The sequence below is a fragment of the Notamacropus eugenii genome, chromosome 5 (genome assembly GCF_028372415.1).
Source record: "Notamacropus eugenii isolate mMacEug1 chromosome 5, mMacEug1.pri_v2, whole genome shotgun sequence".
NCBI classification, from domain to species: domain Eukaryota; kingdom Metazoa; phylum Chordata; class Mammalia; order Diprotodontia; family Macropodidae; genus Notamacropus; species Notamacropus eugenii.
Genome location: NC_092876.1, coordinates 266,330,389 through 266,358,204, shown reverse-complemented (window position 1 = coordinate 266,358,204; position 27,816 = coordinate 266,330,389). Strand labels below are relative to the sequence as shown.

The following is a 27,816-nucleotide window of genomic DNA, read 5'->3' as shown; positions in this document are numbered from 1 at the left end:
GTCATTCATGACATTAGAATGCAGCTTTGAGGTCAATTGTTACTATAAATTGTTACTTTTTTTTTAAAGGATACTTTATCTGTTTTTTAGGATGTTTATTACCTTGGCTAGCCATTAAATATCATATGTATGAGAATGTAATTCTTTTATTGAGACCAACTTTTTTTATTATCTTCTGTTTATATGTCATCTTGATTTCCCCTGCATTTACTAAAATCTCTTCATCTACAGGAAGCCTTTCCCACACCCCCTGGACTCTACTGTCTTCTTAATTATTTCCTATTTATCCTGTACATAGCTTGCTTGTTTTACCCATTGGATTGTTGAGACCTTGAGGGCAAGGGCTGTGATTTTTGCCTATTTTCTAGATTTAAAAAAAATTTCAGATTGTAATTTTTGCTTTAAACACAGTTTTTGCTTTCCACTGAAGTAATATTTACTAAGATCAAGTAAGCTGCATTTTTGTTTTAAGGAACTATATTAATGAGAGGAGTTGTTTTCTGATGATTAGAGCAGAAATGAGAATGAGATTGATAGTTTTATGTGTTTATGGAAATAAATCTTGATGGTCAGTTTTCATGTTTATAAGACATTTAAAATATTTGAATGAAAAATCTCACAAAAGATTCCTCTCCTTAGCCTTGAATACAAATAACTTAATGTATGTGGGCAGTAAATTACTTTTATAAATATTAATACTTGGGAAAATCTAAATAGCTGTAAAGCAGGACTTTAAAATCCCCTTACCTCCTTGTTGTGAGGGTGATATTTGTGTCTTTGTTTGTTTTGGTCAGTGGCCTCCACCACGTGTACACTTGGTAATAGTTTAAAGGAGCAATATATATACACCTGACTAAACTTTAAAATCAATTTGCCTGAGAGAGTAACTTCTTTATTTCTCTATCACACTGGTTCACCATTGATTTTTCAGTCTTGTTTCATCCATTGTATTCTTTAGAATCATAATTTACTCTTATCCATTACAATTTTGAAGACCAACTTTTAATATCTATCTAAGCAATCAATCATCTCAGTCTCTTAAGGCAAGAAAATCATTTTGTTTCATTATTATTGCCCTCTTTGTAAGACTGGGTTTGATGAGCTGCCATAGTTTCCTTGATGTAACCGAACACACAGTTTATGTAACAGATAAAAATGTAGTCTTAGTTTGGAAACAAAGATATGGCAAGTACCAGGTGGTATGGATATTTGAAAGGCTTGATGCTCTCAGAGGAATTACTCTGTATCTGGCTCTTTGATTTAAAAACCATAGTTGATTTTTCCCTCTCTTTTTCAGAGGAAAATTTGCTGTGGTCAGACAGTGTATTTCAAAATCCACCGACCAAGAATATGCTGCTAAATTTCTAAAGAAGAGAAGAAGAGGCCAAGATTGTCGAGCAGAGATCCTGCATGAAATCGCTGTGCTAGAATTAGCAGAGTCCAGTTCCCGTGTGATTAATCTCCACGAAGTCTATGAAACTTCGAATGAAATCATTTTGGTGTTGGAGTAGTAAGTATGCGTTTTACCAGTTTTGTGATAAATTAGTAACTGATCAGCAGGGTTTATTTTTTGATACATCAAGAGCAAAGAAACAAATATTTTCAGAACAATCTCATGTTAATATGTGTAGCGATTTTAATGAGTTGCTAAGAGTTCCATGTCAAAAACTTATTAACAAATACTTTGTCCTCTATGTTGGGGAATTACTTTCTTTACATAAAAAAGAAAGCACCCAATCACATGAAACCAGCTAAAATTTCTGCCTCTTACCTTCTTTATTTTTTTTACACTGTTTAAGAAATACAAAGCTTTATGTTACATTCCATCTCTTCTCTTTACCTTACCAATGTACGTATATTTGCCTGAATCACTCATTTAATTTCATAGCTGAAAGCGTTCAGTAGAACTATCTCTGAAATAGAGTCAGAAAATCTAAATTCTTGTTTTAGAGAAGAGATCGTGGGGTTTTTTTTAGTTGTTGTTAAAATTGGGCCCGAACCATCCATTGAAAACATCAGTCATGGTCAATTGAAAAACAAACATCCCTGTTCTAGACCTTCCATTGACCAGCTATTACCTTAAGAAAATAACTGTTTAAAGCTCTATCAATCAATGATAAGAACTAACTAAAACTGTGTCAAAGAAACTCAGTATTGTTAAGTTGGCAAATGAGAAACTTAACTTCAGATTTCAGCTCTAACGTTTTCTAAATAGACGGCCACAGAGAAGACCCTTAACTTCCCTAAGCTTCAGTTTTCTCTGTAAAATGAGGCTAATGGTAATTAGACAACTTACCTCACAACAGAGGTTGTTGAAAAAGCACATTGTAAACTGTAAAGTTCTTTACACATTTTAGTTCTTATGACTGAGTTTGAGTGATGTGGGAAGAAATCTTTGTGTCATACTTGTTTTAGCAGTGGTCAAGTTCAATATATTATGGAGATTTTCATGTTCTTTTTTATTTAATTTTTTTCCCAATTAACAAGCATTTATTTTCTCTGTCTCTCACCTCCCTGACCCACCTTCAAAAATATATCTTGAGCGTATTTTAGTTCAATTATAAATTCCATTTAGCATTCTGTGCAGATGTCTTTTAACAGGTTAAGATGTGGATCCAATGGTACCCTAAAAATTGTGCACTTCTTGTAAGCAGTAGCAGAAGAAGTAATAGTACAAGCCAGAGAAGCTTATTTTCCAGTGACTTGTAGTAATTCAGTGCAAAGACAATAGCTTTGAAATCCTAGAATCATAACTCAGGTTGAATCATGATTTGAGAAAGAGATTTTTTCCCCTTCCTACTAACCTATTAATTTATTAGTATTAAAATTTACATTTAGCTAGAGTTGCAATGCATTAAAGAACACCACCACCACAACATACTTGGTATAGAGTAAGACATTATATCTAATGTAGTTCCTACTGATTTCTTGAAAGCTGTGCCAGCAGAGTATAATCCTTGGGTTGCAAGGTAACATTAGCTCTTCTTTAGAACTAAAACTAAAATTAAAGTGATAGTGTCCATACACAAAGTAATATATCCAGCATATGCTACATGATATATGCCTGCCCTAATAATACCTTATCCAGTCTTTGTTAATTAAAAAAGAAAATGTTGTATTTCCCTTCTCATGACATCTGCCAAGATTTTTATGAAGTTTTTTTCACATAGTAACCACTGTCTTCTTTACTTGATGTGACCCTAAAAAAGTGAATTTAGTTCTTATTGCTCCATAAAATATATATAGTTTAGTTATATTAAAAAAAATACATCTTCCTCTTTCAAAATTTTAACTTTAATACACTATTCAATGAATGGACCTTTGATTTTGTTATCAGTATTTATTACCAAAAATACCATATGGAGGAGGATGGATATGAAAGTAAGGAGATGGAGTGTTTTATTCAAAGACCAGCAAGAAGGCCAGTGTACTAGAGTTTATTGAGTAGGGGGATGATATAGTAAGAGTCCTGTGCTTTCAGGAAGATCAATTTGGCAGCAAAGTGGAGGACAGACTAGAGTGGGAGAGAGACTTGAGGCAGAGAAACCAACCAACAGGCTGTTGTGATACTCCCAAGTAAGAGGTAGTGAAGACCTGTATGAAGTTGCTGGCTGTGTCAGAGGACAAAAGGAAATGTATTTAAGAGATGTTGTTAAGCATGTCTGCAAGAAGATCTGAAGGTAGATACAAGTAACAGCAGATTCAGTATGTGGGGTGAGTGAATGAGGACTTAGAGATTGTATGACTGAGAGTCATAGGACAATCATAGGAACTTAGAGAAGAGGGCTTAGAAGAAAAGACAATGAATTCAATTTTGGACAAGCTGAGTTTGGGATTTCTATGGAATGTCCATTTTAAGATGAAGGTGTAGGACTGGAGGTCAGGGGAGAGATTAGGGCTGAGTAAACAGATCAGAGAATCATCGATATAGAGCTAATAAATGGATCCATGGGAGCTAATGAGATCAAGTGAAATAGTATAGATGAAGAAGAAAGAATATCCAAGGACAGATCCTTAGGGGACAACCATCAGAGGCATAGCCTAGATGAAGAACCAATAACCAGAAATGGAAATGGAGGACTATTCAGCTAGGAGAAGAAGCAGGAGAGTGTCATGAAAAATCTAGAGCAGAGAGAGTATCAGGAAAAGGCTGATTGACAATGGCAAAGATGAAGAAAGGTAAAAAAATTGAGGATTGAGGAGAGACCATTAGATTTGGCAATTAAGAAACCATTGGTTACTTCGGAGAGAAATTTCAGTTGAATGATTTGGTTGGAAACCAGATTGCAGAGACTTTAAAAGTAAGGGGGGAGGAAGTGGGAACTCTACTTGTAGACTTCTTTCTCAAGTTGTTTAGCCATGAAAGGGAGGAGAAATATAAGTTAATAGCTACCAGGGATGGTCAGATCAAGTGAGAATTTTTTCAAGGATGGAGGGCACATGAGTGTATTTATAGGCATCAGGGACAGAGCCAGTAGATAGTGAAAGACTGAAGAATAATGAGAGAGTGGGGGTGATAGAGGAGTTGGTCTCCTAGAGAAATAGGATGGAATGGAATCAAGAGCTCACACAGAGGAGTTTACCTTGACAGTGTCAGAGAGGTGAAGGAGGAGATAGTGGCAGAAGGCATCCACGTGACGTGAGACGAGATGAGGAGAAAAGGGAGCTGTTGGCAAATGGCCTCAAGTTTTTCAGTGAAGTGTAAGTCAAGGTCTCCACCTGTTAGGAGTGAGGAAAAGAGGAGTCCCTGGAGGCACAAAAGGCTCAAGAAAATCGCTCTGGTGAGTGGCACACTGAACTGCTTGGGTAGGTGTCAAAGAATTGCCTTGCTTTGGAGAGGCCCCAGTCGAGATTATTCTGCAAATTGCCAGTTAGGTTAAACCCTTAGATCTTTTCAAAGTTCCATAATTTCATTAATATGAGAACTCAGCTCAGTTAGGCAGAGCACAATGTCTTCATGTCTTAATCGTTAGTTCCATGAGTTGCTGCAGCCAAAAAATGGGTCACCTGGTGACTTTTTCTGATTTACCTAGACTGCTTTTCCTAAGTGACATAGGTAGATTATGAAGCTTGTATTTGGTGCATTTCCAGCCAAGCAGAGCCTGCTCATGTTTTGTTGGCATGGCTTTTAAGGGCTCAGAAGGAACTTCTTCTAAAATAACATTTTAAAGATTGGCTTCGGGACACTGTGCAATTTTCATTAAAATTACAATTAGAAGAGACTAACAATACTGCAGACAGTGTGATTTGGGTGTTCAGAGAAGCTGGGAAAAAATGTGGATTTGGGTGTTCAGAGAAGCTGGATCCATTTCCCAACTCTGCTACTTAACTCCTATGTAGCAGAGGTCAATTGACCACCTCTACCCCGGATCCGTGGGCTTCAGGGGCCCCATTTATATTATCAGGAAATGAGGCTAGAAATATCTAAGGTTGCTTCCAGGTCTAAATTGATGATCATACAAATCTCTTATTTTACAGGGCCTACTGACTGCATTATGACCTTAAAAGTGATTATACTATTTCTTGGTAGTACAGCTTATCAAATGAAATGAAATCTTCAACTTAATTCTTGTCTTTTTATCTGTAATTTTTTTTCATGAACTGCTGCTTTTACTTTTAAATCATTTTTCAAATTACAATACCTCTGTCTCAGCATTTTCAGGTGAAAGAAGTGACCTTAGACTATTAATATAATACATCAATATGATCTAATACACAAAGCACTAGATCATGAGAAGTGACTTATTTTTATCTGCCCTACTTTCAAAAGCCTTATGATATGAATATAGAGTACCTGGTTATTGTCTCCTCAGTTCATACTTAATATCCCTGTATGGCACTGTCTCTATATCAGCAAAATGGGGATAAAATATTTGTTCACCATCTGACAACATGATTTTAAGAAGTGCTCTTTGTGGAGCAAAACCGTCATCAAAAACTATCATTTTGATTTGTGAAATTATTCCTTAAGTCAAGTCTCTTTGGCACTTATACTGTCAGTGAATTTTAACAGAATTGTTCAGTCGTTGAAGGTTATTCGAGTGATTAAGGGATTGTTTTGCCTAGAATCCATGCTAAGCTTTGGATAAATGAAAATAGTCAAGCCTATTTTCTTGCAATGTGTAGTGAAAAAATTATTGAAACATTTAAGCACCTCTAGAAAATTGCCATTTTATCTTGTTGGAGTTGATATAGGACATTATATTTGGTGATATTTCCCCTATAGCTCTTTAATTATAGAGACTCAATTGTCTTCCTAAGTCCTATAAGATAATTCAGAACAAGAAAGGATTTCAAAACAAAAAGCTATCCCATCCCAAAAGCCTCATTAAATAAAAGGGATTTAGGTTTTGTTTGTTTGTTTTCTGTCCATTTAATTAAGGCTTTTAGAACTACCTGAATAAACTACTATTTTCTTTTGATTATTAATGTTTTCTGTTAAGAAATATGTTCAGTTGTTCATAGTGAAAATTCTAGTTATTGTGATAGCTAGAAGTTTAATTTCTGGGTGCTAGAACTTTCTTATTTTTACTTTTTACTTTAGCAATCTTTATAAAATGTACTATATACTTCTCTGTCTTTTAAAAATAATTATACTGTATTGTAAAAGTAGCTGTAAAGGGTGGTATCACTGTGCTGCAATACCACATTGTATAAGTAAACATTGTATGAGTCTTACTAGTCGGTACGCTGCCAACCTGTTACACTGATGCCCTTAACAGCTTCCTGAGGTACAGGTGTTCTGGCTTTTTGACTCCCTCCTCCACAGGGCATAGAACTTTTCTGTCTTCTTTTCTTATTCTTGATCCTTTTCTTTTCCATTGCCAGAGCAAATGCTGGTTACCTTATCCAAGCAACATATTCTTATTCTCTTGTCTCTGGTTTTCTCCATCTCATCTACTTCTAGAACTTATAACCTGTCTTCCTGTCCTGAAAACATTTAGCCCCTTGCAGATGTTACCAACTAGGAAACAAGCATTCTTTTCCTTTTGTATGGTTTGCCAGCTTATTACAGTATGTATGTTGGTCATAAATTCCTTGGTCATGATTATTGTCATTAGGGGCTCTGATACTCCTGTACTTCACCACTAAGACATCTTTTGGGTAAAAGTGAAGTTATCTCTATAGTAGGAGTCATTTCAGAAGCCCAAGGATTCTGGGAAGCTTGTTACTGGCCAGATAGATAGTCTTTCATATGTATATACTTAAAGTTCTAGGTTAGTGAGAAGCTCTAGAGTTAATATTTATATTACTTGAGTTGTGATTATATTGAATAAACACGTGTGAAGCCTTAGAGAATTTTTTTCCCTCATTTGCTAAAGGTAAATACTCTTTAAGTTTATTAAGTCTATTGTGATTACAAGTGAAAATTATTTTTAAATCCTTCCCAGAACTTTTTGTTTCTTTAGGACCTCATGGTGCATCAGAATATCAACTAATTATTTGAACTTGAATTTGCCAGGTGTTTATCAATACAGATGAGTTTTGGATCAGAATTTTAATTTAGAGACTTAATTACCTAATTCTGCTCTCTTTAGCCATCAAATTAACCAAAAGTAATTGCAAGCAGTATGGTTTTTTTTTACTGTTGCAATTTGTCCTATAGACCAGAAAGGTATTTTAATTTCATTTTTAAAATGGATAGTCAAATAATCTTTTACTTCATTTCCATGGTCTGCACAACCATGTTAATATAAGGAGGCTACCAACATGTTGTACATGAAGTTATCACAAGCATACTTCAAGTCACCTAGTGAAAAGTAACACTGGCCTTCAGCTTTTCTTAGTGGTACTTAATTTACAAGGAAGAGGCAGGCTAATATGGCAGTCAGAACAGCATTGACTTCTAAACCCGAAATTTATATAATTTCTATAATAAACATTCTTGTTCTTTCTCATTAAATTTATTTCTTTTCATCTTATTAAATGAATGTGTTGGCTAAACAGCTTATTTGTTTAAACTTAAAATAGAAATTATTTCAGTAAAAGTTACAACCCAGAAATATTATCTTGGATAAATTAGTGTAAAAATGTTTAATCTGATTTTATTTGGATTTTCTTTCAGTGCTGCAGGTGGAGAAATTTTCAACCTATGTTTACCAGACCTAGTTGAAATAGTCTCTGAAAATGATATCATCAGACTTATTAGACAAATATTGGAAGGAGTTTCTTATCTACATCAAAACAATATTGTGCACCTTGATTTGAAGGTAATGTTACATGTGACTTGTTACATGTAGTGTTTCTTTTCCTGTCTAGTTTTCAGTTAGCAAGGTCAAAGAATATATTGGCATCCTACAATTTCATTATGTGTTTTGACTTATATATTGCATAGACCTGTTTGTATGTTCATATGAAGCCCTCAATTTAGCCATAAGATTACAAAAACTATCATTATATGTTATACTCCTTCCTGGTAAGAACATTGAAGTCCCACAGATTTGTGTTAATTCATGGATTAGCGGATCTGAATTAGTGAAAAGTCTTAATTTTTTTCTAAACTAACTGCTGTTTTAAATAAAGGTATGTTCCATCCTGATGTGATGAGCAAATATCTGTAGTTCTCAGCATATAGTCTAAATTCCTTTAAAAATTTTAAGTTAGTTGAAAAATTCCTCAGAACTATTCGATAAACTTAATTTGCCAGACAGATCATTTCTTCATAGTAAACTTCAGCCCATGGGACGTTATCACAAACTTCCAATTAATGGAGGCTAGAGTACAATAATACTCTACTTGTCCAGAAGTCATTTAGCCATCTACTTCAGTTACAAGAACATAATTAAAAACAGGGAAATGAGCAGAAAAGTCCTCTAAACATGAAAAATGAATTTTGCAAAGTTCACAAGCTCAATTCACGCAATTTTCTCAGAAAAAGAGATCTTCTCTCAGAGCCTAATTGTTCTTTAGACCCAAATCAAACTAACTTGATTATGTGGTTGCCCATCTCAGAGCAACAAATTCAAAAAAGAATTAAAATAAATCCTGTGTGTTCTAAGGGGGAACAGTAGATAGAGTGCAGAGCCTGGATCAGCTTGAAGACCTGAGTTCACCTCTCGCCTCAGACACTTCCGAGCTGTGTGACCCTGTGCAACTCACTTAACCTTGTTTGCCTCAGTTTCCTCATCTGTAAAATGAGCTGGAGAAGGAAACTGCAAACCACTCTGGTATCTTTTCCAGGAAAACCCTAAATGGGATTGCAAAGAGTCAGACACAACTGAAACAGCTAAACAATAAAAATATGTTCTAAGTGGTAAGGGAAATAATTAAGAAACAATGCGTGCCCTTAAAGAACTCTTGTATCTAACTGAGAAAAAGACATGCATAATAGTACCATATAATACCTAGGAGCTTTGATTTTGCCAGTGTGGGTATTCCATCTACTAGTAAAGATGATAATACCAATAGCTAACATTCATATAGCACATTGCCTATAATATCATTTTGTCCTCACAACCTTTTAAGGTATGTGCTATCATCTCCAGCTGTGAAAAGGTTAAGTGAATTGCCCAGGGTCACACAGCTTTTAAGCGCCTACATCAGGATTTGAATTCAGGTCTTCCTGATACCACGTCTAGCACCTACTATGAATATTATATGAATATATTATAGTATGAATATTATAACTCCTTTTAGTAGATAGTCTTGTTGAGTCATAGCTAAAATAAAAATTCGTTCTCGCCTGTGGCCATCCTGGTGACGAGCCTCTCTAAATTTAGGTAGGCTACTCCTTATATGACAAAAATATAGTCCTAGGGGCCTCTACTTGATACCTTTCCAACTTGCTGGGACATGTGAGATTGTGAACTCTGCTGAGACAGGCTTCCAGAACTCATGCCATGATCAGGCAGCTTAGGAAATTTTGGTGAGGCTTTTCTCGTGTGTACAAAAATTGTTTATAATAATAATGTTTATAATAACAAGATGGATAAAGAAGGAACTGTGCAATTTCTGAAGAAAGATATTACTTCTGGTGGAAGGACCATTAGAAGGCTTTTGGAATAGGTAGTTTTGAACTGGATTTGGAAGGATAGGTAATATTTCAATAAGTAGGGATGGGGGTTAAGAGGTACCTGCTATGAGCAAAGGTTCTGAAGCAATGTGCTAAGAGTTTTCAGGGCACAAAACAGTGAGTAGTCAAGCTTGACTGGAGTATGTGAAAAGTGTTACTTTAAGATAAACTGGAAGAGTTGGTTTGTAGAAAGATAGTGGTTATCACAACAGATTAGATGCAACAAATTAAGGGGATGATGAGCTAATAGAGCTGGATATCCTGAAGACCTGGCAGGAAGAAGATAGCAAAATTATAAAAAGCAACCATTAAAAAAAATAGCGCTTTGCACCTCGACTATTCAGCACAGAAAGACATAGACTCAGGTGCCTTTGTAGCCGCTGAGGAGGGCAAAGTATAGGATAGTGAAATAATTGCTATTCCTCATGATGACCCTGAATCATCAGAAAAGGCTCTATGTAATCCACATTTATTTTTTCACAGCAAAGTTCTTTTATGTTTAAAAATGTCTTGCATTTTGTTTTGGCTCAGCAGTTGCTTCCCAACAGACACCCAAACAATCTTACCTTCACTTTGAGTTTCAAAATCTACATTAGAAAGCTTGCAATTAAAATAGTTGTGATCAACTTTGACATTTAAGTAGTGTGATATTTTTATGTCTGTAAAACACTGAAGATCATGAATTATGTAATTATGAACTTCAAAAAGAGAACATAAAAGAAGCAGCACAGCATAAGAGAACGGGCCTCAGAAGGCCTCTGGTGTAAAATACTATCCTTTGCACTTACTGGTTATATCACCTAGAGTACCCTCATAGTCCCCCAGGTAATCAGTTCTTGAAAAATGGTTTCAGAGCAGGTGCTGATTTGACCTGCATTGGTAGTGGAAGTTTTGCTGTGGTTGCTCAGTCATGTCCAGCTCTTTATGACCCAGTACATCATAGCACACCAATGCTGTCTATAGGATTTTCTTGGCAAAGACACTGGAGTGATTTGCCATTTCATTCTCCAGTGGTTTAAGGCAAGCAGAGATTAAGTCATTTGCCCAGGGTCACACAGCTAGTAAGTGTCTGAGGCCAGACTTGAAGTGAGGTCTTCCTGATTCCAGGCCCAACACTATCCACTGAGCCATCTTACAATAGTTCCCCAAATCTGTGAAACTGCAGGTCCAGTCACAAACAAAAATAAAACCTATAAGTGATTTTAATCTGGAAGATTTAGTGTTGTAATTCTCCTTTATAAAAAGTATTTACAATGAAACCTGAACTTTAACTATGAATTATGAATTTAGGTATGTAGACATAATATTTCCATTTTTGCCTCATATTTCAGTGATTCCAAAATAATCATAACTGAATGAATTCAAATTTGGTTTATTTCTTGCCTGAAATTAGTGTTGAGGTTTTAACATTATTAAGCTATTTCATAATACATTAATAATCTTTGTATTTTCTTTTGTGTAGCCTCAGAATATCTTATTAAGCAGCACATCTCCACTCGGAGATATAAAAATTGTAGATTTTGGAATGTCTCGGAAAATAGGGAATGCGTGTGAACTGAGGGAAATAATGGGAACTCCTGAATACCTAGGTAAGAATTTTCCTATTACTTTCTATAGCTGAATTAAATTACTTTTTTTTAAAAAACAAAACAGTGCTTTAAAAAAGCAGTGTAGAGAGAATTATTTGAGACATCTGTTTCCAGTACATATTTACTCAGCATATTTTTGGTGGAATCCATGAGTCTTCTTTGATGCTGACTAAGCTTTTGTACCATGTGTCACCAGGCCAGCAATAGATCAATAATTGATCTGGGACTTATTGATATTGAGGTTGTTAACAGAAAGAAAACTCATTGAGAGTCTTTGAGGGAGAAGAGAGCCAAAGGTTGGACTGTCTAACAGAGATGAAGAATTCAGTACCAGGTGTTAAACTCAAGGTCTGAAGCAATTGGCAGCCAAAAAGTACTGGGCTGTGAAAGTGGAGATAAAATCAACAGTGTAGGCTAACAAAACTAGTAACAGGTTACAAAGTAGAGTCCAGCTGTAGCAAACGGCTCACCTTAAGCTCCTTCAGATTTTAAAAGGCCGGTCAGACCTGCCTAATGTCTGTGAAAAGTAGCTGGGAAAGACTCCAGCTAGCTGCTGCATGCTTCTGAGAGGAGGGGCAAAGAGCAGCAGGGCTAGTGGACCAGCGCGTTCCGTGCCATTGTTTAAAAGCGTACAATGCTGTACAGAAAGGGGGTGCTAAAGTAATAGTGACAAAAGGAACCTATTGGAATTCAAGAATGTTGTGCTGAAATTATTTGTGTGAAAACAAATGGGAAAAATAGTATAGAATTTGCCATTTTTGTTCAGATTGACTCTCCCTACACTTAGTCTGGACTAGTGAAATTTTACTACTCAGACAAGAGCCATTCAGTGTGCTTTGGACTTCTTTGAGCAGTTATTCATTGACAAATATGTTTAATGATCAGCCAATCGCGTGCTTGACATTGCACTAAATGTGTTAACCAGATAATCTCGTGAGTTCTCAGTCTTTCCAAAGTCAAAAACAAACATGAAAAGCTACTTAAATAAAAGTAATTTAAACATGATGTGTAATTCGGCTTTTACTTTTCAGCTCCAGAAGTTTTGAACTATGATCCTATTACCACAGCAACAGACATGTGGTAAGTTTTAGTTGACTATCTTCAAATTTTTCTGTCTTAACCATTTTAACATTTTTTCTATCAGAACATTTTAAGTTGCAAATTTTCTAATGTGGATTACATAATTTAGGGTGGAAAGGGGATTGTTTGGGTATCTGTTGGGAAGTGTCAAAAACTAATTATGATTGATAACACTTGATGTTGGAGATTCATTTGCTACATGAGAGTTTTAAAATTATTCTACTTATTACTTGACTCAAATAGCCATATTAAGCACTGAAAAAGCATTTCCCAATATTATACAATTTTCATCATTTTATTATTTTATGACAGCAAACTTAAATCATAAATATGTAAAATACATTATATGCAGGCAGAAGGCACTCCTGTTTTTACCTGCCTGTTTAATTCACCTTAAATTTAACATGTTAAAAATTGAACCCATCTTCCCCAACTTTTTCCTCTTCTAACTTTCTCAGCTAAGGAATTTTTTTCTTTTCTGATTCTTTTTCAGGAATGTTGGCATAATTGCATACATGTTATTAATGCATACATCTCCATTTGTGGGAGAAGATAATCAGGAAACATACCTCAATATTTCTCAAGTCAATGTGGATTATTCTGAAGAAATGTTTTCAACAGTCTCACAGCTGGCCAAAGACTTTATTCAGTGTCTTTTAGTAAAAAACCCAGAGTAAGTAATATAATCAATGAATATCAACAAAGTATGCTATTTGAGCAGTAAAGGATATATATATATATATATATGTATGTATATTTTCATTAATTCAGATAAATTGCTAAGGTGGGACTGAAGAAATAAAATTTTAACTCATATCTTAAAAATTGTTTCTTAAAATTTTTTTGGCATTTTATAGGTGTGCACACATATAAACATATTGTATACATACATATTATACCACAGTACATCTAGGACCTTCAGTTTCATTGGTTTGGGAACTCAAGATGTGAGAACTCCCTCCACCAGTACAGGTCACTGTAGTCTCATAGAGTTGCCTGAGGTTCACAGAGGTTATATAACTCGCCCCTGTTCACACAGCTAGTAAATGTTAAGAGAGGTTTTGAATCCAAGTATTTCTGAATCAAAGTCCAACAGACTCTCCACCAAGCCATGCTGCCTCTCACATACACATCTTGCATTTAAGAGTGGGCTAAAAATTAACCTTTCTGAATTATGACAGAATAATTAGATGCAATTTACGTGACTGAAAGGAATCTAAAGTTTGGTATAGGAATTGTGTGGAAGTGTTGAGGAAATTCTCTATAACTGGACTTCTTTAAAGTGAGTTTGTTTAGTCACAGTTGAAGGTTGGCTGTGTGATGTTAATCATGATATCTTTGCCTAATATCATAATTAGGTGGCTTCTTTTATAACAGAAGAGCTCAGAAATTTTCCCTTTCTGATCTTAATCACCAAGCCTATTAAGATGTACAACAGATGGTATTCCCATTTTGAACATAAGAAGGCCACGGCAAAGAAAAACTGAGTACTTTCTAAGTACTTTTGTGAATGTAGACCCTGGACAAGGACCACGCATTCTTATTGAGGGCTTACAGCTAGTTCTATTAACCTGTCTTTCCAGATTAGGCCTTGTTGTTTCAAAGAAAAGATCCAGAGAACTGAGAGCATTCTCTGGTGTGATAGGAGACTACTCTGAGCCTTCTTCGTTTCGTTCACAGGGACAGACCAACAGCAGAAGACTGTCTCTCTCATCCTTGGCTCCAGCAGCGGGACTTTATGGACTTGTTTCATCCTGAAGAAACTTCCTGTTCTTCTCAAACTCAAGAGCACACAATCAGAAACTCAGAAGACAAAACCATTAAACCTACCTGTAATGGAACCTGTGGCGACCGAGAAGATAAGGAGAATATTCCTGAGGACATTAGTACGGTTTCCAAACGATTTCGTTTTGATGATTCCTTGCATAATCCCCAGGAACTTGTTCCAGACTTGTTGTGCTAGCAACTTTCTCTTCATCATTTGAACTGAATTTAAAATCCACTGCAGTGTTGCCTGTGAGATGTTATGTTTTGTAGCTTCATGTATAATGTGCTTATACTGAACATGCACTTTTGATTTGGGGAAAGATTGAAGGAAATGTATTTGTGTTAAATCATTGGTTCATAATAAGAGATCTTGTTCCCTGTCCTGGAACCACAGAACTCACCAGAGAAGAAAATTTAAATAGTATATTTGCACATTTCAAATATTACTCCAAAAATGAATCATTTTGAACATTTTTAGCTGTATATTCTGTAAATAAAAGAAACTAAGCTAAATTTCCGTAGGTTTGCCAAAGAATTGCTCTACAGTACCAACTAAGTACTTTTGGTAATTTTTTTGGTTGACGTAAATACAGCAGAATGAAGAAATTGAAAGTTAGTCTATTGTTTTCCCTTAGGGCAAATGCTGTGTTATCCTTCTATCAGTTGAATTCATTTAGAACAGCAACATCAGAATTAAGCTGTTCCCTTTACTACACTTTCCACCTAAAACCCAGGAACCATCTTGCAACTGAGAAGAACATTCAGCCCTCAGTTTTCTGGTTCTGCATGCATCGTACAAAGAAAGTGATATTTTTCTTGATGAAAAGAAACAATAGGAACTTCCTCTGTGGTTTGTCACTCAGGAAAGTGTTTTGGAACTTGGGTTTTGTAGTCTTAATAGGTTTTTTCCCCACCCCCAAAATATACCCATTCAAATACAGTTTGGAAGATGGTTACGAATAGCGGGCAAAGCCTTGTGATGGTTGCTCGTAGAGTATTCCCTGTTGTTAAGCAGCCATATCTATGGAGGAGAGAAGAGTATATGGCCAAATTTAGCTATGGAAGTAAGTAACAGAATTTAGGATGCAGAATAATGAAATGAAGAATCTGAAACCAATCATTCAAAATAGAAATAGGTCTGAGGGGAAGCTGTTAGAGCACAGTCTCGCTAAAGTACAAATGAGTAGAGTCCAGGAAAGAGCCACACTCAATGGCTTTTAAATAATGTTGGGAACAAGCCCCTTAACACATCTTTTGTACACATACAGCTCATAGTGAGTGACAAATTTCATAAGGTCCTGTGGTGGCCTGTGTAATAACTGAATACTGTAAAACATCACTTTTTTTTGGATTTACTCCAGAGATTGCCACCTGGTGTCCTTGGTGTCCTTGAAAAATATCCAAACAAGGAAGGGAGACACACTTCTCCCTAGCCAGTCCTTAAAGGTGTACAAAAAGAGTGACCTTCATTAGCAGATGTTTTGTCATCCCAGTAGGACAGCATAAGGCAAGGTAATGGGAGATTTCATGACCTATTGACCTTCCATCTTAAAGAAGAGGCCAACTTTGGCTAAAAATGGTGGACAACATCTCTAGTTACTTTCCTAAAAGTCATAAAACTCCAAATGTCTCAGTAAGAGCTTTCAGATATCACCAGTATTACTAACAGCAAACAGGGGTGGGTGGGTCCTTTGGCCTTAATATTGAATTTACTTAATGTTGTCAAGAGTTCTTTAGGGAGAAATTGTGCGTTCAATATATATGTGTAAGTTTTAAATATGTAATCGTTTCCACAACTCTTGATTCATGATAACCCTAGATTCTTCAAAGACCTGTGAATCTATTTTATTCAACTCAGGTGCCAAAAGAATTTTTTTCCTATATCATGTGTCTGTGTATATATATATATACGTATATATATATACGTATATATATACACATATATATACATATATATCATGTGCGATATATATATAAAGAAATAATTTTTAAACAACAGACTAGAAATTCTAAAATGGGCATCTTCCCATTCCTCTATAAAAGCGAAGGTTTATAGTTTTATAATAATTGTTTCCATTGATTTCTCATCAGTATTACGTTAGGGCACTCAAGGGTATTGGGAAGTGGTTATATGTATCCATTTTCTATGATAAAATACATGCTCACATGTCCAGAGATCTCAGTCCACATCAATAAATGAAACAAGCAAGAAATGTAAAATGTTTGAATATTATGAGCACTAAATATTTTTGGTGCCTTTCATATCAGTTTCTTTTTTTTTTTTTTTTGCTGGAAAACCTTACATTCAGCCAATCTCTGCTTTCCCCTTTGGCTATAAGGATATATTATATATCAAATTTTAAGTTAAATCTTTAAAAGTCTACTTCAATTATTTACTTCATCTCCTAAAATTAATTAAGGTTTATTGTGAAAAGACAGCAAAACTTGAATTATGGTAGCACTTACCTTGTAAAATTTCAGTTGTTTCTATAAAAATGAATGTAAGTATTTCCAGTAATGGGCAAAGTAAGCAGCACCTTAAATAATTTTCTGGCTCCTTTTATTGTTTCAGATTAAGTTGAATCCTGTGAATGAAGGTATTATTCTGAAATGCATGATCATTAAAAATTTCTGATCTTATTCCAAGATGTTAAACTTTTCAAGTTTCCTACCTGAAGTGTTTAAAATAAAGTGTCATCTTAAATTGCTTTAAAAGCAACTAAGAAAAACTATAATGAAATAGTATAAATATTATTTTATCAAACCACAGTAAAAGAACTTTTCAGAGATTTATAGGGGTTTTTTCCCTATTATTTTAGTTGACTACAATAATAAATTTTTAGTTTGCTAACTTCACTTCACAAAATAAAGGTCAGTATAGTTATAGCTTTAAAATGGACAAAAGCAATTCAGGAATAAATTATAAAATTATTGTCTGAAATTTTGCTGATGTTTTAAAATTACTTTAAAATGGCAAAACTGAAATGATACAGAAAAGGTTGCAGAAAGGTTGAAAAACATTTTTACTGAATTGCAATGTTTTTCATATCCCTCAAGGATACATTGGTAATTTAAAAAAAATTTAAGTTTTTTTCTACCCAAAACTAAATGTATAATTATTCTTTTTTCATTTTTGAGTCATAGTGACTCCTATAAATCTTATTTCTATTTTCCCAAAGGGCCAAATTATATTATATTAAAAATGAAAAAGGTAGGGCATTTTCACCAAGTTAAAATGGAGATCACCTTAATAGGAATAAATATCAGTAATTTCTCAACTGCTCTAAAGTTTAATTCTAAATTATAATAATTTTGCAAAATAAAATTTGCTTTCTAAATATGGAGTTCAAAGAGTTGGAGAATACCTTAAAAATAGAAAATTAGGATTTTATTATCTATGGTCTCTTTGACTTGATTTTCCACCGTAAAGTTACAGCAAGTATAAAACATAAAAACAAAGCACTTTAAACATCTACATACAGATACACATGGAATAGTGTGTTGCTCCCCAAGGAACATTTATCTGTTTTGATCTTTAAAATTGTTTACATTTCTTACTCTATCTACAATTTAGCAATTGGATTTCCATATGAAGCCAACACCTAGTAATGAATACTTTTTTGAATTGTGTAAACAATTGTACTTTTTCAAAGTATAAAAGCAAAGTTTGAATTCTCTGGATTAATATAAATGTCTAATTTTATAAGAATCTTTTAGAGTGCTTTAACTTACTATAAAATATGTATATAATTGAAGTATAGGTCCAACTGTCCTGTGGTAACTTTTGTTAGATAATTTAAGTTTTTAAGGATAGAATGACAGATGTGATCTAGACTTTTGTTAGAGCACTGTTCATTCAATGTACTTAATGAGCCTTTTGATTGTAAATTAAATGGCATTTTTTTTTGTACCTACAGTTGTCTTTATTTCAAAGCAGTCTCAGATATATTTTGAAAGTGTACTTTTGTCATCTAGGTGATGATCTTAATTCCTCCCCGCCCTGCAGAAGGGTCTGTCTTCCACTTGGTAAAGCAGTAGAACCAATTATAAAAAGCTAAACCCTCCCTTCCACAGAAATTGTTTAAATTTGAGACAAATGATAGGTACCCTTTGGTGTACAAGTTATAAGTGTACAGACAAATCTCATAATTGTTGATTTAACTCCCTGGTTTATTGATAGTCTATAAAGTGACTTAGCATGCAAAAAAAATTGTTTTCCACCTCACTGCCATCCTGGGTTCCCACTTTTGCTTGATCTGAGGAAATGAGGTCACATAAGTGTTACTAATTCCCAGGCAACCAAGCAGTTGTGGATGACCTACAGCTGTTATAGGATCTGTGGTTTCATTCTACAAGAGAAAAAAGATCTTCAGTCATGAGAAGGAACACAGAGACACCGTAAAATGATTAATATTCAAGGGTAGCCTCGACTGAGTTTTTAATCAACTTTTTGTATTTAAGCTCATCTGACTTAACTCATGATTGCTGAACAGCATGTTGAACAGAAGGGACTGATGATCTTTAGGTTTCAGTAGCACAGCCAGTGGGAGGGCTCCATAGTTCATCTTATGGGTAGAATTAAAATTGGTGACTTAGCTTGTTAAATGTTGTGAATGGTTACATCTATCATGGCAGCCAGGACACTGGAGGTCCACAAGTCTTGGGAAGGAGGGAAAGCGACTGACAGTGATGAGAGTTCTAAACAAACAAAATTTGGACTTGGTGACTGACACATGAAGGACAAACTTAAACGAGGTGAGATTTCCCTCTGTTCCTCGTACAGGAATAAGAATTGTAAGTCAGGGTTCAGGTAGAAGGGTGGGGCAAAGGGAATGGGAGATCCTACATGACCGAGTCCACTGGACCTTTTGTGCTTGAGGGATCTGACCAGGAGTGGGTTACATGTAAGCTAATACTGTTGAACCATACTAAGTGGGTTGTCTTCCCCAAATTAGAATGTGAGCTCCTTGATTGAAAATAGGGGCAGTGTTTCCTTTATTTGCACCTAGAGTGCTTAACACAATGCCAAAGATGTAGGAATCACTTAAATATGTTTTCATTCATTTCATTTACCTTTATTCATTCAGTTACATGATAGTTTTTATTTTCAAGGAATTTAATTGCAAGCCTATGTTTGTTTCTAATCAAAATGATAGAGGAGGAGGTGAACTAATCAATTTTAGGTAATTATAAATTAGACTGGAATAATAGCTTTAAGATTAAATGTATGTTAGCTTGCAAAGGTATTTTAACTGCAGAACAGTTACAGTTAACATCGCTCATGATTCATTCAAAAAACATTTTTTTGAGGTTCATGCCATTTGATACTGAATCCGTTCTTTTTTTTTCCTCTAATATACTGGCTTTTGTGTCAATTTTTACAAAATTTTAAGCTCTTTGGGGGGGAAGGACAATATAATTTTTTTGCCTTTTATATGTCCAGCACTTGACACATCTTAGCAGCTTAATAAATGCTTGTTGAAAGAACAAATAGCTTATATTTCACCATCACTCAGTCTTTCTTAAACCCCCCTACCTGTTCTCACCTCTGTCATAGCAGGAGACCTTACCTTCTACTTTATTGAGAAAATTGAGACTATCTGCCAGGAGCTCCCTCTTGTCATCTTCTTTGAGGAAGAAGACTTCACTTTCCTGGTCCCCTTGGCTCCACCCCTTCTTGTCCCGTTCTGGTCCTTCTTTCTCACTAGCTTAGTGATCTCATTAGCATGCAGGGAGTATAATGATCGCCTCTGGGAACATGATCTCCAATGTGTATCAATACAGTCTCTGTCTTCCTAGTCTCACATTTTAAACTATCTGCTGCACTCAGACTCAACATCTCCAGAATAAAATTCATTATCTTTCCCCTAAACCTATCCCTCCTCCAAACTTCATTAGTTCTGTTGAAGGTACAGTCTTTCCAGACACAGATTTTCCTTGGAGTCATCTTTGATTCTTCCATTTTCCTCACCCCTCATATCCAGTCAGTTGCCAAGTCTTGTCAATTCTACCTTTTCAAGCCTTCCATCTCTCTCCTCACTAATGTGGCTAATATCCTAAGTCAGGCCCTCTTCACTTTTCCCCTAGACTTCTGTAAGAGTTTTCTAGTTGTTTCAGTCTTGTCTAACCCTTCATGACCCCATTTGGGGTTTTCATGACAGAGATACAGGAGTGGTTTGCCATTTCCTTCTCCAGCTCATTTTACAGATGAGGAAACTAAGTCAAATAGGGTTAAGTGACCTGCCCAAGGTCACACAGCTAGTAAGTATCTGAGGCCATATTTGAATTCAGGAAGATAAGTCTTCCTGGCTCCAGGCCCAACACTCTATCCACTATATCACCCAGCTGCCCCACTTTGCACTAGGGGATGCTTAATAAATCTTTGTTAATTTTAGTTTAAAATGTGGATAAGGTGCATATATTTATGTATGAAGGAATAAAATAAAGCATCAATTGCTTACTATGGAAAAATTATTGTGCTAAAGCATGGAGGGTACAAATAGAAAAGTAGGAAAGTCCCTGCTGTCAAGAAGAACAAAAGAGGAAAAGAGAGATGGTTTCAGAGGCAAGTCAGTGGGAAAGGTCCCCATGGCCGTTGGGGGTAGCAACAAAGCAGATGGTAATGCCTATTTGTTCATGTCATTTCCAATCATCCCTTTCTAATGAGCCATATGTTAGTTTCAAGGACTTCTATGGCAAGAACTCTCTTTCTTGGTCATGATACCCACAGGAAGAGTTGCCAGGACATATCTCCACAGGGGTCACTTCCCAGGATCATGGCGTCAAGAGCTGAACTAGAATCAGAATTGCTATTCTGGGAGGTGCTGCCACTCCCAGGCCTCTTGGGGTTAACGCGACTATCAGTGACAGTTGGTTTAACTGTTGGTATTGGTGATGGTGAGGAAGATGAGTCTGTTCTCCACAGCGAATGCACCCCACACTGATGGCTGCAGGGGGCTGGTTTAGAAGCAGGCCCAGTGATCTGGAGGGCATTGGATATTCCAATGGCTCTTGCAATCAAAGTCCTAAGCTATCTCCATTAGAGTCTAAAAGGAGGTAATGGTTGATGAGGTGGTAGTTTGACTTGCTGTATATAATTGTAAGCCTTATCATAACCAATTTTCTCTGTATTAAGTTCTAAGTTGTTTACAATCATAGTTTGTTGAATACTTTTGGTGAACATAAACCTAAGATTACTGATTAGATCTGGATAGGAAAAAGTGCTGCTAAAGTTTAAAAGTTCATACTCTTAACTGAGATATTATAAAATTCACAAGTAATGTAAATATTTTCTTCTTTCTGTACTGATGTGTTTCAGATATCACTGGCGTCGGTGTAGTAAAGAAAACATTTCCCTAGTCTTGGGGTCAGATACCCTTGCCAATAGACTAGAAAGAGAAACCACTAATTATGTTATTCATCTGTGATTTGACCAAGGTCATCTATTCTTTTCCTTCTATGTATTGCCGACAAATGCCTCCTGGTTATCGTGACTTCGTTTCCCTAACAGATCTCTCTGTCCTTGACTCTTTTCCTGGATAGCTGAACAGGAAAATGAGAGAATGCCAGAATTTTTGTGGCATCATCTTTGAAAGACACTGTTTTTGAAGTGCTGCTATAAAGGTAGTTACCAGGAATGTGGGAGATGCTGCAGAGTAAGATAAAGCAACAGACTGCAACACAGGTAGACCTGGGGTTTCAGACATCATGTGCATGTTTCTGGGAGAACCCATCTCTTTCTTCTGTTCCCAAGATGTCTAACTTGGACCGTACTGTCTTTCTTATCTTTTTCAAACAGATCTTCTCTTTCCCTTGGCCTTCGATTACAATTGGTACATAAAGTCTGTCTAAGCTTAGTTATGTCCTTTCCAAACTACCACTTAAGCGTTTATCCCTAGAGGTTCTCCCACTTAGAAAGAATAGTTTCTGGCTTTGTTATTGGAGTTCTATCTGGGGTAGACCAAGGTCATAGGACCCAGGGCAAATTCACCCTCCTGACAGAAAAATTCACTCTATAAAATTTTTTTTTGTTTTTTTCAAACGCCTTCCCTTTCCCATGCCTCAGCTTCCAGTCTAGTGCTATTTGGTATATCATGGGGTTTAGTAAATGTCCTCTTAACACAGAGATGTCAAACCTGATGCTTAAATTAGATTAAAATGCAATTGGGAAATGGTTAACAAAATAAATCAAAATACAATAGAACATAGATAATGTTTCTAAGTCAACGTGTCACCTGCAAGGATGCTTATGTATAGTTTAATGACCCCCTTGTGTATTTTGATTTTGACAGCACTGATCTTACAGTCTGTTCCAGTATGTCAGGTAGGTGTATGCTTGTTTCCTAGGTGAGCCTCCTGTCAGAGACACAGACAGACAGCAATCCCAGAAAACAAACTTTAATAGGTGCACGGTATTTTTAAGGGCTTTCTTTTTGATCAATTTGAGATCTTTAGTTTCTTCTGCTATCTATTCCCAGATGTCTTTGGGATAGCTCAAAATGAGCACTTAATGAATGCATGTGGAAGGAATGTTTAGCACAGTATAAACTGTGATAATATTGTGATAATAATTATAAAATGTTTAGCACAGTGCCTGGTACATAGTAGGTGCTCTATGAATGCTAACTGTCTTTGTTGTTGCTGTTATTATCATAATTATTATTTATTCCTCTCCTCCACCTTCCTTTCAGGGATATGTGTCAAAAACAGTTATATCAAATTAGAAGAATGGATTAACAACTTGAAGTTAGAAACAGTATGACAAACTTGGGAGAAAAATCAAGTGCATAGCAGTATTTTTTATAGAGGGAAGACAAGCCAAGAAAATACAAGATGGCTAAGAGCCAACCATATAAATGTGTTATTAAAAAAGACCTAGAGGTACTAGTTAGTCAGGGGCTGAACCAAGAATCGGTAACACAGTCTTTGAATTTTTGGTTTAGTTGTTTTGTTTAAAGAACCAAAACCAAAATAATGGTTTTGAAATGTTCAAATAGTAAAATAAAAGCCATGAGGTAATCTTTCAATGGGGCGGCTAAGTGGCACAGTGTATAGAGTGCCAGCCTGGAGCCAGGAAGACTCATCTTCCTAAGTTCAAATGTGACCTCAGACACTTACTAGCAGTGAGATTTTGGGCACTATTGGCCTCAGTTTCCTCATCTATAAAATGAGCTGGAGAAAGAAAATGGTAAACTACTCCAGTGCCAAGAAAACCCCAAATGGAGTCAGGAAAAGTTGAACATCACTAAATAACCTCTCAATTTCATACAAGGTCTATGAAAAAAAAAGAGTGCTGTAAGGTTTGGAGCTCCATCTTTTTGTAACTTCACCTTTAGAAAGGGGAAGAATTTAAAATAGCAAGAATACATTTTTTTAAAAGTTGGAAAATATGTATTTTTAAAGTTGGTGTAAGGGAACAATTATTATTAGATTATACAATAGAAATAATTTTAAATGCATAAAAGGATAAATGAAAGATGAGGATCCCCTACTCTCCATCAAGGATAGAACTGTAGCAAGGCGGGAGGGCCAAAGGGGAGAAGGAGAAATATACTTTTTCAAATATTTCGTAAACTATAAAGCATTATAAAAATGTTAACTGTTGTCATCATCATCATCATTATGGAGATAACAATATATGTAACATATTATATGTTATATTGTATAGTATAAGTATAATATTGTATGGGTACATATTATATATGGTGTATAATAATAATATAATAGGCATTATAATAGGCTACTTATAATAAAGTAATTATGTAAGTGTATTATCCATCTTATAATCAACAATATATGTAATATATTGTATTTTATATAATAATCATATAAATATGAGTTATTTTAATTTGTTGTTGTATAGGTATTAATACCATAGAATACAAGTTCTCACATACCCTACCAAATGGGAAAAGCTTTGAGTAGGGATCCTACAATAGACTATATATCTGTCATCTAAGGAGTAGTGTAGCTAAATTGGGAGACATATTCCTGGGCAAGTTATTTATCTTCTCTGGGTCTCAGTTTACTCATGTGTAAAAAAAAATGAAATTGTACTCAATGATCTCTGATAGACCTTATAGCTCTACCATATCTACCAATATGACATTAACCCTATGTCTATGAAGACCATTTACTAAAACTTACAAATGCTGTGATTTGTGTGATTAGAAGTATTCCCATTAGTCAATAAGCATTTATTAAACACCTACTATGTGCCAGGTATTGAGCTAAGTACTGGGATACAAAAAGATGTAAAAGACAGCCTTTGCCCCAAGGATCACACAATCTAACAGGAGAGGTAATACGCAAACAAATATGTACAAAAAAGCTATATTCAGGATAAATATGAAATCATTAAGATCGGGAAGACACGAGAATTAAGAGAAATTAGGAAAGGTTTCCTGTAGGAGGTCAGATTTTAATTGGGACTTAAAGGAAGCCTGGAAAGTCAGTAATTAGAACTGAGGATAGAGAGAATCCCACACAAGAAAGACAAAGAAAAATGTCCAGAGTCAAAAGATGGAGTGTCTTGTTCTTGAAACAGCAAGGAACAGAAATTGAGGGTGGAGGATGAGGGAGGGGAAGGAAGAGGAAGACATAAGAAGGCTAGAAAGGTGTGTGTGTGTGTGTGTGTGTGTGTGTGTGTGTGTGTGTGTGTGTGTGTGTGTGTATGGGGGGGGTAGATTGTGAAAAGTCTTTGAATGCCAGAGAATTTTGTACTTGATCCTGGAGATGATAGGGAGTCATTGGAGTTTATTGAGTAGGGGAGTGACATGATTAGTCCTGTGCTTTAGGAAAATCACTTTGGTATTGAATGGAGGATGGATTGGAGTGGGGAGAGACTTAAGGGTGGCAGATCCACCCCCTGTTACAATGCTGTGTTTGTCCTTCATTGCCAAAGAAGACCATGCCATCAGAGAAATGATGACATGACTTGTACTTGACTTTGTTTTGAGTGAGGGAGGGCTGGGCAAGGTCACTAGCCTCACTTATCCTCCAGAGTCATCCGAATCCAGTGATTGGAGATGACCCAGGATGCAATGGGAGACCTTGGTCCCTTTAGGCCAAAGTCTATTCAAGAACTCACTTAAGGTGAGGTAATGCCCATTCAGTGAATAGGCCTCTTTAAGAAGTCGCCAGAGGATGGCTGAAAAAAACAGACATCAGGCTGGGAGAGAAACAGCAACAGTTACTATTGGTAATCACTCTTTAGCCAGGAGGGTCCAGAAGAGAGCCCTTAGGCAGGGGCCTAGTGTCCTCCAATGTATGAGCATCAGAGTGCAGTAGGTGATAAAGGTCTGCCCTAGAGTGGTGACAAAGCCAGAGGAGAGAAGGGAATATTCTAGAAATGTTGTAAGAGTGAAATCAACAGGCCTTGACCACAGATTGGATAGGAGAGGGGGGGGAAAAGAGGATAGAGATAATGAGAAGTACAGGATGACACCTATGTTGTGAGTCTGGGTGACTAGGAAGTTGGTGACGCTCTCACAGATAACATCATGAAACCTTAAATTTAGAAAGAGACATTCTACTTTATATCTGCATTAACAGAGAAAATTAAATCACTGCAAATTCCCTACACTAATAAAATCACAGAACCAGACCACCCCTTGCCAAATAAAATAAAGGAAAGCTTGTATTTTGTTGAAATTCTAGGAAAAGTTGTCCCCCAAATATCATAGCCTCGGAGTAGCTAACAGAACATAAGGAATGATTAAAATGGATGCAGGATTAGCTGGCAGTTGCTGCACAGAACTCTAGGTCCTTTGTCAATCCACTGTTTCTTAGTTATAACCAAGTCTGCTCAAGCAAATACAGATTTTAGTGATTGTTAAAAAATTTAATGACAAAATTGAAGAATTTGGCCTTTTTCTATTCATGTGCTCTATAGACACCCAGATTTTAGAAATCATCATCCCTATTAAATTAATTAAATTTGAATCTATTACATGTACAAGTTTAAATGAGACTTCCAGCTAGCTCTTAGAGATCCAGTTGTACTGTGAATTAATTCCAGGAATAATTGAAAGTATACATTGGCTGCAAGCATATACATTAGATCTTTGAGTATAATAATTGTATGCAAGGAAAGAGTTAAAAGCTTGGTCAGAGGAATAAATTAAATATACCAGATTCTCCTTTCTGCTGCTTTTAATATGGGGCATTTTCCCGCCTCTCATTCCCATATCCACTAAAGAAATTAAAATGACTAAATTTGAAATCCCTTGTGATCTTACCTAAATTAAGTCTCAACTATTGGGGTAAACGGATATTAGAATAGCAACCATTTTTGTAATTGAATTTATTGCCTGTCACACTGAGTGGGATTCAGAGATGAAAATAATGTGCTTTCTTCCTCACTATGAAAGGGGTTGCTACCTCAATTTAAGAAAAACGTGGAGGTTTTGTTAATTGGGGTTTGCACAAAAGAGACCCCCAAATGAATATTTAAATAGCTGAACACTAAGCACCATTTAATTCAAGTCATAAAAGAGAGCTTGGACATTCAGTTAGAAACCCTTTAAAGCTGCTCTGGGTAGTGTGAACATTGTCTAGTCTAGATTTTTTTTTTCAAGTCAACAAGTTATTGGCTACTTTATTTAACTATGGATCTCATTCATTAAGTGTGAGAGTTTGAAGACACTAGAAATAAACCTTTCTCTTTTCCAGACAGAAAGAGGCTTGTTACAATGGTTTCAGACTCTTAGAGGACTCAACTTGTAAGGGAGCTAATTTAAACTGACAAGACCCCGCCTTTCCAAGCACAGCATATGTACAGAACCCTATAACACTACATCTGGGCTGTGTTTTATGTCTAGCATTGAAAGTCATGTTTTCCAAGGTCCAAGGTCTGATAATAAGAAAGGCATATGGATATTCTAAAACCTACCAGGCTCCCATACCATGTGTTCAAACGTGTTTATGCCAAGTAACTACAACATAATGACAGTGTACGCCCACTGTGTGACTCCTTTAATACGTTATATGCATTAGAATTTTTAATATTTTCCAGATTTTATGGGAGAAAATAGGTTTTGTGACATATTGTTGAAGTGTAGAATTCCGTTTAGTTGACTCAACAATAGACTGAGAGCTAGAAGAAAGGACCTCAGAGGCCACACACACACCCTGATATTCTCTCATTTTACATGAGCAATCTGGAGGTTGTAACTTGTCCAGAGGTCACATAGGGAGTTTAAAATGCTTGACACAGGTCGCCTTAAAAGATTCTGTTTCCATGCTTTCACATATCTCTGTTCTTCTTGATATATATAGGGCTTTACCACCAATGATGCAGATGGCCATCCCAGTCACACCCTGAAGTTCTCTGGACTCTTTATCCATAATGTCTTACCGTGAATCCTC

General features: G+C 35.8%; 1 protein-coding gene across 2 annotated transcripts in view; it reads left to right on the top strand.

Annotated features, from left to right (window-relative positions):
- STK17B (serine/threonine kinase 17b) overlaps positions 1-18,358 on the top strand; it is a 36,456-nt gene extending 18,098 nt beyond the window's left edge. For both annotated transcript variants that reach the window (XM_072612734.1, XM_072612735.1), the window contains 6 exons: positions 1,298-1,510; positions 8,066-8,210; positions 11,475-11,601; positions 12,633-12,681; positions 13,175-13,354; positions 14,362-18,358. In XM_072612734.1, coding sequence (XP_072468835.1) covers positions 1,298-1,510; positions 8,066-8,210; positions 11,475-11,601; positions 12,633-12,681; positions 13,175-13,354; positions 14,362-14,644 — 997 coding nt within the window. In that variant the 3' untranslated portion in view covers positions 14,645-18,358. The remainder of the gene's footprint in view (positions 1-1,297; positions 1,511-8,065; positions 8,211-11,474; positions 11,602-12,632; positions 12,682-13,174; positions 13,355-14,361) is intronic.
- The last annotated feature ends 9,458 nt before the right edge of the window (positions 18,359-27,816 follow it).